Source organism: Erinaceus europaeus, chromosome 17, assembly GCF_950295315.1.
Source record: "Erinaceus europaeus chromosome 17, mEriEur2.1, whole genome shotgun sequence".
Lineage (NCBI taxonomy): Eukaryota > Metazoa > Chordata > Mammalia > Eulipotyphla > Erinaceidae > Erinaceus > Erinaceus europaeus.
The window spans coordinates 17,487,844-17,499,231 of NC_080178.1; the positions used below are offsets into that span (position 1 = coordinate 17,487,844).

Genomic DNA, 11,388 nt, shown 5'->3' on the forward strand with positions numbered 1-11,388 from the left:
TTGTACTGCTTGCTACCCCTCCCCCTCTCCCCTTTTTCTCTCTAAGTCTTTGAGTCTTTGAGGATAGCCAGAAATGGGCAAAACTAGATTCTTCCTCCTCATCATGGAGACGGGATGTGCCGCCATTGGCCCACAGGCATTGCTGATTGGTGAGGAGGCATCTGGGGTGTATGGTGTGGGGGGAGTCTGTCCTTGCTCACGTGTCAACTGACTAGTCCTTGTGCTCTCAAGCAGAACAGAATGTTTCGTCCTCTCCTCCTCCTCCTCCTCTTCCTCTTTCCCATTCTTCTCCCTTATTTATTTTTCTTTCTTTATTGGTGGGAATTACAGCACAACTGTTTACACATGGGTACAATCATCTCCCCATGATAGGTGTCTGCAAAGCACTGTCACCCCAAACCTAGTTCCATGATTTTTTTTAGAATTTATTTATTTATTCATGAGAAAGATAAGAGGGAAGAAATAACCAGACATCACGCTGGTACATGTGCTGCCAGGGATCAAACTCAGGACCTCATGGTTGAGATGCTTTATCCACCTCCTGGACCACCCTAGTTCCTTTGTCGTCATCATCATGTATCAAGACCCCAAAGCCCACTCCCTCCCCAGACTCCTCCCCCCCTTCCATCCCCAGAGTCCCTTGCCTTGATGCCATACTCCGAACCCAGTCCAAGTCTCACTTCATGTTTTCCCTTTCCATCCTATTAAGTTTGTGAAGTCACTGGACTTCTGCCCCTAACTCTTTCCCAGGAAAGACGTCAATATAGGGGGAGAAGAGAGAGGAGTAGAGGACCCCCTTAATACTGAGAGGGTTCACTATGTCTCTAATGAGTGCACAATCTCTCTGGCCTCAGTTCCTGCCCACCTCCCTCCCCCCAGTTAAACTAGGAGTTTCAGCAGGTTCCTACCACCCATTTGTATCTTTTAAAATACTATATATATTTCATGAGGTAGTTTCACAAAGTCAGAGGACCTCTCGGGTACATGTGGTGTAGAGGATTGAACTGGGAGCCTCTGGTTCACAAGTCTCAAGCTTTGGAGCCTCCAACTAGAGCCACCAAACCCTGGGTTTCTCCAAGGGGGCTCCCCCTGGGCAGCCTGCCCCCCACTGCTGGGTGGGGTGGTTCTTGTCCTGGCTGGAGGCCAGAGAACCAGGTAGAGCTGCTCAGGGTGATGGGATAGGGCCTGGGGGCTGTGCCAGGGAAGTGGAGTGGGGGGCAGGGGCCGTCCCCCGAGTCTGGCCTCCAGGATGTTGCATAACAGATGTTTATTTTTAGTGAGGCTGGGTGGGATTTCTTATATTAAAAAAAAAAAAAAAAGAAAACTTATTTGTCTGCCAGGAAGATAAATATCTGTGCTGAAAGCTCTGGACCAGGCTGCCAGCTGCAGCTTAGAGATGGTGTTGCTGAGGCCCAGAGCCAGCCTGGTCACATGAGAGTCCTGCGTGATACCGGAGGTCCAGTTCACTGCCTCCAGGGCCTCAGTGCAGCCAGTGGTCCCCCAGGGACAGCCCCTCCACCAAGGCTGCCTCCGGGCCCACATCAGTGACTCACCTCCACCCACCCCCTTTTCTTGACATCTTGGTGAAACTAATAGGTCAAACTGTCACTTTCAGCTCTCTCAGCATGAAAGGAGCCCTGGAGTTCACAAAAGACCAAGAATGAGGGTGACCTCAGTCCCTCAGCCCCCACTAGACTGTGCTCAGGGCACTGTCCTGCTACATCATGCTCACAGCTCAGGCTGACCTCTTTAGAAGACCAAACCAAGGATCAGAGTGGCCAAAACTCACACCAGCTACATATGTGGGAGGTCATCTGAGCTTGTGCATGTGAGCATTCTTGTCCACTGCTCCCCATGTGGGTCTTACTAATCTTTATTTCATTTTTATTTTCTTTTATTATTTTATTTTTTGCCACCAGGGTTATTGCTGAGTCCCAGTGCCTGCACAATGAATTCACCACTCCTGAAAACCATTTCTTTTTTCTTTCTTTTCCAGCAGCCCCCCTTTCTTTTTATTTAGTATGACAGAAAGAAACTGAAAGGGAAGGGGAAGATAGGGAGAGAGGGGAGGAAGGAGAGACAGACAGACAGACAGACTTGTAGCACTGCTTCACCGCTTATGAAGTTTTTCAATTGCAGCCAGGGATTGGGGACTAGAACTCAGGTCCTTGCACATGGTAATTATATGCTCAACTGGACACACCACTGCCAGCCCTACCTAGTCTTACAAATCTTCTACAAATTTTCTTTGTTATCTCAAGCTACAAATCTGCTTTCCCTCAAGTCACAGACAAGTCACAGACAAGGGACGGTAGCTCAGGGAGGGACTCACCCCTGCCTCCAGATACCTTGAATTCCAGATACCATAGTACCTGCACAAGCTCTTGGGGATCCCAGAGAGGATCTGCCCACTTGGAGGGCTCCCCCATATCCAGTCCAGGACTGGGGAGTGCAACACTGGCAGAAACTCACAGGCCAGGGCTTTACAAGTTGGCCTCTTTCATTTCCACAGCCATCCTGAGGGCGATCCTATAGGTCCCCATTTGATACAGGAGAAACTGAGGCACAGAGAGATTCAGTGAACTGTCCAGAGCACAAAGCAAGTAGAAGCCAGTGTGTCCACTCTTTGGTGCAAATTGAGTTGCTAGAAAGGGACTGAGTGGGGCTCCCCACCTGGCCTCCTCCCTCTCCTCCTTGATTTGTCCTGGTTGCTGGAGTCTTTCCAGCTCAAAGCTTCCAGAAATCAGCCAGAGAGCCCCCTTCTGTCAGGGGGTGCCTTTCTTTGTAAAGACGATATCAGCCAGAGGGGAACAGGACACTGTGTGGACAAAGGTGAGACAGTGGAGAGGAAAAGGGATGCGACCCCTCACCCCGGAGTTTTGGGGTCAGGCTCTCAGCTCCCCCAAATCACAAGCAGGTCCAGGTCAGGGGGAGGGTTCCCGTCCATGGACTCTCCTCCCCACCAACACCCATAGTTGCTGAGTGGGTTCTCCCTTCTGCTCTGGAAATTTGAGACTTTGGATCAGAATTGCCCATGTCCAAAGCAGAAAGTTCTGGCAAAGGACAGACATCTTTTATAGAGGGTTAGTCCCACCAAGATCAGTGGATGGAGATTCAAGAACATATAAATCAGACTGGCTGCCCCAGAATTACATAACATTGGTGCTTCAAGGGATCTGTCTTGAGCAGTTGACAAAAAAAACCTCGGTCACAGAATATGTTTATGGCAAGTCAGGATTAGAACTTGGGTCCTCTAAATTCGAATCCAGTTTACCTCCAGGCAGTGGTTTCCTCTGTCTCCCCTGCTGACTTAATTCAACCACTAGTTTCTGACCACGTTTTCTCCCCCTCTCAGCCAAAGAGAGCTCACTGGGAGAGCCAGAGTTGCCGCCTGACTCTGACACCGTGGGGATGGACAGCAGCTACCTCAGTGTGAAGGAGGCTGGGGTGAAGGGGCCCCAGGACCGGGCCAGCGCCGACCTCCCCAGCCCGCTGGAGAAGGCTGACTCGGAGAGCAACAAGGGCAAGAAGCGGCGGAACCGCACCACCTTCACCAGCTACCAGCTGGAGGAGCTGGAGAAAGTCTTCCAGAAGACCCACTACCCCGATGTGTATGCGCGGGAGCAGCTGGCCATGAGGACGGACCTCACAGAGGCCCGTGTGCAGGTCAGTAGAGTTGGGGGGGTGAGGGATGGGGGCAGGGAGCTGGGCCTGTCCTTGGGTTTGTGGCCTATACTGAGGCCACCTGATGCCCCCCACCCCCCACCACACCAGGGCTTTCTTCACCTCTTCCCAGTGGGCTCCCAGCCTGGCCCTCTGCTCTACTCCAACCAGAGTGAGTCTGCTTTCACCTACATTGCACCAGATTCATATACCAGGGAAAGGTGAAAGAGGGCTCTCAGTTTATGGGAGGACAAGCAGCCTGAGGTCTGTATGTCTGGCCTCTACATAACCTGAGACACTTTTATGAAGGAGAAGGGTGACTGGTCTCAGCTTTAGGAGGCCCATTTTTCAGGCAGGAAACAGGATAAACTTAAAAGACACCCATGATAGTTTAATGGATGGAGACAGAGAACAATGAAGCTCTTATTTCTGCCCAGGATGACTCCTACCTCCATCTTTCAGGTTCTAACTCAACAACATATTCTCCTCGAAGAAGACTTCCTGACCACAATCAGTAAAGCACCACCCAACCAACAAAGCATCTAACACAACAACACACTACAACCCAACCCAACCCACCCCAGTACAAGAGAACTCAAATCAACACAACACAACCCATTGTAACTCAATAAATCAACACAGCACATATCAACATGCCTCAACACAACTCAACTCACTGTGCCAATACAGTACAACTTAAACCAACACAACACAACCCAGTGCAATTCAACAAATCAACCCAGTTTATATCAACATGACTCAATACAACTCAACTCAGTGCAGTACAACAGACCTCAAACCAATAGAACACAACCCATTACAACTCAGCCAAGACAATTCAATACAAATCAACATAAAACAACTCAGTCCAATACAACAAAACTCAAACTATACTCTGATCTCTTTTTTTATCTCTCTCTTTGCCCCTGACTCTCACTGAAATAAATAATCTTTAAAATATCCTCAGCAAGGAGAGGTTGTGGGGTCAAAGGAACCTTCCTACACTGATGGTGGGAATGTAAATTGGTCCAACCCCTGTAGAGAACAGTCTAGAGAACTCCCAGAAGGCTAGAAATGGACTTACCCTATGATCCTGCAATTCCTCTCCTGGGGATATATCCTAAGGAACTCAACACACCCATCCAAAAAGATCTGTGTATACTATGTTCTTAGCAACCGAATTTGTAATAGCCAAAACCTGGAAGCAACCCAGATGTCTAACAACAGATGAGTATCTGAGCAAGTTATGGTATATATACACAATGAAATACTGTTCAGCTATTTAAAACGGTGACTTCACCGTTTTCAGCTCATCTTGGATGGAGCTTGAAGAAATCATGTTAAGTGAAATAAGTCAGAAAAAGAAGGATGAATATGGGATGATCTCATTCTCAGGCAGAAGTTGAAAAACAAGATTAGAAGAAAAAACACAAGCAGAACCTGAACTAAAGTTGGTGTATTGAACCAAAGTAAAAGATGCTGGGGTGGGTGAGGGGGAGAGTATAGGTCCAAAAAGGATGACAGAGGACCTAGTGGGGGTTGTATTGTTATGTGGAAAACTGAGAAATGTTATGTACAAACTATTGTATTTACTGTTGAATGTAAAACATTAATTCCCCAATAAAGAAATTAAAAAAAAAATCCTCAGCAAGTGCTAAGGTATAAGAAAGGCTCATCATTCTCAAGGCTGTTCAGTGTAAACAGACAAGGACAGTTATACTCTAGTCTAAGAACATTTTCATCATGTGACGTGACAAAGGACTGGCAGCTATCAGTGAATATACTGCCACCCAGCAATGCAGATACCTGAAGTGACTCTAAACAGTCATCTACTTAAGGTCCCAGAACAGGTTCCCCATCGTACTCCTCACTGGTGGTTGGTGAATACCTGGAAACGAAGGTGAGATAGCTAAGGCTTCAGTGGGGAGACCAGAGCCCACTTGTAGCCATGATCTCATTTGAGTTGGAGGTCACCAATCATGCCACCTTACCTGTCTTGGTGTCAGGACAAGGACCCCAGGACTCAGTCTCAGATCCAGCCAGTAGACCTAGGAGAAGCTAAAGAATTAGAGGCAGAAAGGAGATGAGGGCTGGTAGTGGGACACTTTACCCACCACCTACCCACCACCACCCACCACCCGCTTTCCTGCACTTTCTCCCTGATACAGAAGCCTGATATAAGGTGCTATGTTGATGTGAGATGCATTGATTCACTTTCTGTGCAGTGCATGTGTGCATATGTATGTACAGGAGTGTGTCCACAGGCTCCCTAATGACTGGAATGTTAAGGAGCAGAATTCACTTTGTTTTGAAGGAAAGATAGTCTTTCTGGTGCTAAACATGGATATGACATAGAGGCCAAACTAGCACTTCTCAGTCAGCACCCTGTTTCAAAAGTGGAATATTTGCATATACACTCTGTCTTGTGCCTACTTCTAAAAAGACTTCGGGGAAGATTATAAGGAATGACTCATTATTGTCACCCAAGAATGAGAACCCTATCATGGGATAGGATAATTTTGTCAAATGTCTAGGCAAGGGGGCATACCAGTGTCACACCTGATTAAATGCACATGTTACAATGTGCAAGGACCCAACCCCCACATGCAGGAGGAAAGCTTCACAATTGATGAAGCAGTGCTACAAGTATCTCTCTGTCTCTCTCTCATTCTCTGCCCCTGTTCCCTCTCAATTTATCTGTGTCCTATCAAGTTAAATATTTAATTTTTAAAACTTTTTTTATTAGTGATTTAATAATGATTAATGAATGCAAGATAACAAGTGTACAATTTCATACAGTTCTCACCATCAGAGTTCTATGTCCCATCCCCTCCATTGGAAGCTTCCCTATTTTTCATCCCTCTTTGGAGGTACGGACCAGAATTCTTTATGGGGTGCAGAAGATGGAAGGTCTGGCTTCTGTAATTCTTCTCCACTAAACATGGGCATTGGCAGGTCAATCCATACCCCCAGCCTGTTTCTGCCTTTCCCTAGTGGAGTAGGGCACTTGGGAGGTGAAGTTCTGGGACACATTGGTGAGGTCGTCTGCCCCAGGAGGTCAGGATGGCATCATGGTAGCATCTGCAACTTGGTGGTAAAATAATAATAATAATAAGTCTAGGCTAAGAGTCATAGTTGCCAATGAGCGTAAACTTCAATCCTGAGCTTCCTAGTAGCCAAGGTAGAAAGGAAATGTCTTGTCCATCTTATCATTTATGAGAGGGTTACAGGCTGCCAGTACTAGAAAGGGTCAAGTGGGCCTCTTTCAAGTGTGGTGCAAAGGGACTCTGAAGTGGACAGCAGCAACCCAGGGGGCAGCACTGAGAACTGAGGGTGCCTGAGCTCCAACCCAGTGTGCCTTCTGCAATATTTGCTGTGCCAGATTGCTCTCTGAGATGCCTCTTCGTAAAAGGCAGCAGGGTGGGTGGGATTGCTGTGTGCGTCAGACCTCTGGGTTGAGCCCTGAACCTGGCAGTGCAGGAGGTGGGGGTGGGGGTGGGGGTGGAGGGGGTTGGGGTAGATACAGTTGTCCCTGGGCCACACTCAGCTTGTGGGGAGCCAGGTACCCAGCATGAGTGGCAATAGGGATGGGGAGGGAACGATGTCACCACCCCCACCCCGCCCCAAAGATGGACCTTCCCTGGGAAGCAGCCTGGGGTTTGGCCTCCGTCCAGGGGGCTGCGGGGGCCTCTCTCTGCTGTCTGGGATTCCAATCTCTGCAGCTGGTGTCTGAAGACAATGAGACAGCGGTCTCCCCGCCCTGGGCCACCCCGCCCTGGCCCCAGATGGGCTGCGGTTAGTGAGGCCTCCGCCCGCCAAGACAGTTGGCTCCTTGGGGAGAGGCCTGCACTGAGTGGGCCTCCGCCAACCGTGGTGGGCCTGGGAGCGGGGTGGTCCTGGAATGGAAGGCAGGGACTTCACTCTCCTCCCTGGAGTGGTGTGGTGCAGACAGGCTTCGGAGCCTCGAGGCATAGAGGGGAGCTCTCAGGGTCCAGCAATGGGAGCCCTCAGGAGCTCAGGAGGCATGAATGGATGTGGGGGCCCTTAAGGATCTCCTGCCAGCACCTGCTTCCTGCATGAGACCAGGCTACCTTGCCTTACTCCTGGATCTCTGCAAGAGGGTTTTGGCCTGGAGCACTGGGCAAGGCTCTGAGAAAGAGGTGGAGATAGAAGAGGAGGAGGAGGGGAAAAGGAAGAGAAGTGGGAGGAGGAGGGCAGTTCTGCATCCCCACAGTCAGCTCCCACCACCCTAACCTCAAATAAATGGCTGACCTGACCTCCAGCCCCTCCCTGAAGTGCTATCTCTAGCCTCTCCCCCTGCTCGCCACCCTCCCTGCACCTCATCCATCTTGCCCAGATAACTCAGTCTCCCCTCCCCCACACTCCTCCTCAGCTCCCCCACATTCCATCTCCCCCACTCTGCTCCTCCCTTCAATTCAAGGCCCCTTCCTGCAGGACCCTGCCCCCTCAGCCCCCTGCCCATCTGGAACCCTTAACCCTCTGTCTCTCCTCCAAGTCCCCACCACAGGGACCCAGAGCCTCCAGGGATATAGGACAGCCCCCTTGGGTGACAGCAATGTAAATTTGTTTCTTGCCTTCTCCCCAACCCCAAAAGAAAGAAAGAGACCACCTATCTTGATGCCTCTAGTGGGCTTCTTTTCCACCCACCCCTCAAAAGAAAAGAGCCTGGGAGGCTTGAGGGAGCAGCGGAAAGACTGAGCTAAGCCTGCAGGAAATTAAACATGAAATGAAAACAAGCTCCCCTGATTCACTCTCCCCTTCTACCCCCAGGCCCCCACTCAAGGCCCCTGATAAAGGGGGATCCCATTTCTACAACATAGGGAGGAGACCTGAGTGGCCCTTGGCTCCTGGCAGGGGGCCCGGGTCTGGACCCCAGAAGTCCCCGGGGGCCCCAGAAGGCTCTGAGCCAGATTCTGAGACCTCACCCAGAGGAGGGTAGGCCTCCAGAGAGGACACAGGAAGAGGCCTTCTTCTCTCCTGGAGCCCCGAGGGGGAAGTGGAGTGACCCTGCTGGCCAGGGTGTAAGTGTGCCTATCCACACACACGTATCCCCACTGTCATGTACACACACATGTATGTGCACATACACATCGTTGTCACATGCTCTTGTGTGTACATGCATGGATGCATGTGTATATGCATGTGTGTCACATACAAACATGTGTAGGTGTGTTGTCATGTGTGTGCAGACACACTCATGCACACGTTTTACATGTACTTGGGATAAGGGAGGGAAACTGAGATGTGAGATGCAGTCCCCCCATTGAAACAAAGCACACAGACCCCAGCTCACCTCTGCACCCCGAGAGCCGCCTCTGCAGATGGCAGAACAGTGGCCCCACTTTCCAGATGCAGGAACAGAGGCTGCTCTCCAGGCCAGGCTCCTCCGGTGGGAGGACTCAGAGCTGTAGGAGCCACACGTGTGGGCACTGAGGGACCTGTGGGGCTCCCCTGTCAACACCCGCACCCTCAATTTCTCTCTGTCCTATCAAATAAAACAGAAAAGGAAAAAGGGGGGATGGCTGCTGGGATCCTGTAGTGAATTCGTAATGCTGGCACTGAGTCCCAACAATAATCCTGGTGGCAATAAATTTAATTAATTAAAAAACATCCAGAATTTCTATCAGACTCTGTAGGTGGCCATATTGGAGTTGGCTAGATGATTGCTAAAATGAATAGTGATGCATCGTGTGTGTGTGTGTGTGTGTGTGTGTGTGTGTGTGTGTGTGTGTGTGTGTGTGTAAGAGAAAGAGAAATAGGGAGACAGGGAAAAAGGGAGAGAGACCTGCCTACTTCAGCTTCTGAGCCTTAGAACAGTGAAATCATTGAGGGGCATGTGGTGGCTTACCTGGTTAAACACACATGCTGCCATGCACAAGGACCGAGATTCAAGTCCTTCATTCTAGTCTGCAGTGAAAAACATTCACAAGCGGTGGAACAGTGCTGCTTCTCTCCCCCTATCATAAGGAAAAGGAAAAGGAAGGAAAAGAGGAAAATAATGGTTACTAGGAGTGGTGAAGTCATCATGCAGGCACCAAGCCCAATAATCCTAGTGGGAAAAAAAAGGGTACTAGGGCCGGCAAGATAGCTTATCCGGGAAGGTGGAGCAGTGGAGCCCTGGTGACAAAACATAAATAAAAACAGAGAGAAAAAAGCAAGCAAAAAATGAAGGCATCAGACTAGGCAGGTGACTCCACGGTAGATAGAACGCATGCCTTGCATGCCTGAGTCCCAGCACTGCACACAGAAGCAAAAGCAAACAGAGCATCCTCGGCAGTGGGAGGGGTGAGCTACAAACACACACACACACACACACACACACACACACACACACACACGTGTGTGGGACTATAGTCCTAAAATCTTACATTTCGAATGCATATTCTTAAAACCTGCTATTAATTTAACCAGTGACAAATTAAAAGAACGAAAGAGAAAAAAAAAAAAGAAGAAAATCACAAAATGGTGGAGTGGTCTTTTGCCCTATAGCTTGCATACACACAAATATAAAGTATGAAACTTAAAAGAAAATTAAAATGACTGCCCCAAGGTCCTGCCCCAACTGGTGGTGACCTGCCTTGCTGATATTCAGCACCAATGATTCTAGGCTGCAAATTCTTGAGATCCAAGAATGAGGGAGACACTCACATGCCAAGGACACAGCTCAAAGTGTCCCATGGAAAGGCCTCTAGCTGGGTTCTGGCCCCTGTAGTGACTGCTTTGTCCTGCAGGTCTGGTTCCAGAACCGGAGGGCCAAGTGGAGGAAGAGGGAGCGCTTTGGACAGATGCAGCAGGTGCGAACCCACTTCTCTGCCGCCTACGAGCTGCCCCTGCTCACCCGGGCTGAGAACTACGCCCAGGTAAGTGCCACCCTGAGCTGCCTGCCTTTCCCCTGACACCCAGGATGGGCACCTTCCCCAGACAGGGGACTTGAGTGAGTAGGTGCAGGGTGCCCCTTGGGCCTGTCCCTGGTGTGTGCCTGCTGGTGGCATGGTGTGGGAAACCTGGAGCCGGTTCTGTCCATCACATCTGTTCTGGGTCTGGCTGAGATTTAGAGGAGGAATCGCTGGAGCAGTGGTGGCAGCTTTTTTGTCTTCACTGTGGGCATCAGTCTAAGACAGGCTGAGACCAGGAACTCCAGTCACCTCAGAAAGGGAGTCCTGGCAAGACCAGACTAAATGTGGAACTCTGTCCCCTGAGACTCAGCTCCTGACCTTTCACACATCAAGCTGGTCACAACAGGCTTCCCAAATCTGAGGCCCACCTGTAAGTTGGACATTATAAAAGAACCTGTTGGGGTTGGGAAGATAGCATAACAGTTATGCAAAAAGATGTTTAGGCTCTGGTAAAAGAAGAAAAGGAAAAAAGAAAGAGAGGAAGGGAGGAAGAAATGGGAGAAGGAAGGAAGGAAGGAAAGAAGGTTTGAGTCCCCGGCTCCCCACCTGCAGCGGGAGGTCACTTCACAAGCAGTGAAGCAGGTCTGCAGGTGTCTGTCTTTCTCTCTCCTTCTTTCTCTTCTCCTCCCCTCTCAATTTCTCTCTGTCCTATCCAGTAAAAGGGGGAAAAATGGCCACCAGGAGCAGTGTATTCCTAGTGCAGGCACTGAACCCTAGTGATAACCCTGGTGGCAATAAAAAAATAAAAATAAAAATGTAAACAGCTCCTGTCCCAACTCTCCTGTAAGGCTGCTGTGAGGTCTAAGTT

General features: G+C 49.7%; 2 protein-coding genes across 3 annotated transcripts in view; one reads left to right on the plus strand and one right to left on the minus strand.

The window, feature by feature from the left end:
* The window catches only part of ALX4 (ALX homeobox 4), a 55,837-nt gene that overhangs the window by 39,794 nt on the left and 4,655 nt on the right, over positions 1-11,388 (plus strand). Inside the window, exons 2-3 of the mRNA XM_007519105.2 lie at positions 3,356-3,666; positions 10,416-10,544. Of these exons, the coding sequence (XP_007519167.1) occupies positions 3,356-3,666; positions 10,416-10,544 (440 nt within the window). The remainder of the gene's footprint in view (positions 1-3,355; positions 3,667-10,415; positions 10,545-11,388) is intronic.
* EXT2 (exostosin glycosyltransferase 2) overlaps positions 1-11,388 on the minus strand; it is a 221,277-nt gene that overhangs the window by 16,379 nt on the left and 193,510 nt on the right. The window contains exon 15 of one of the 2 annotated variants that reach the window (XM_060176561.1): positions 9,548-9,641. The exons of the other annotated variant lie outside the window; for it this stretch is intronic. Coding sequence (XP_060032544.1) covers positions 9,608-9,641 — 34 coding nt within the window. The 3' untranslated portion in view covers positions 9,548-9,607. Of the gene's footprint in view, positions 1-9,547; positions 9,642-11,388 lie in introns of those variants that run through there. 2 annotated transcript variants of the gene reach the window in all.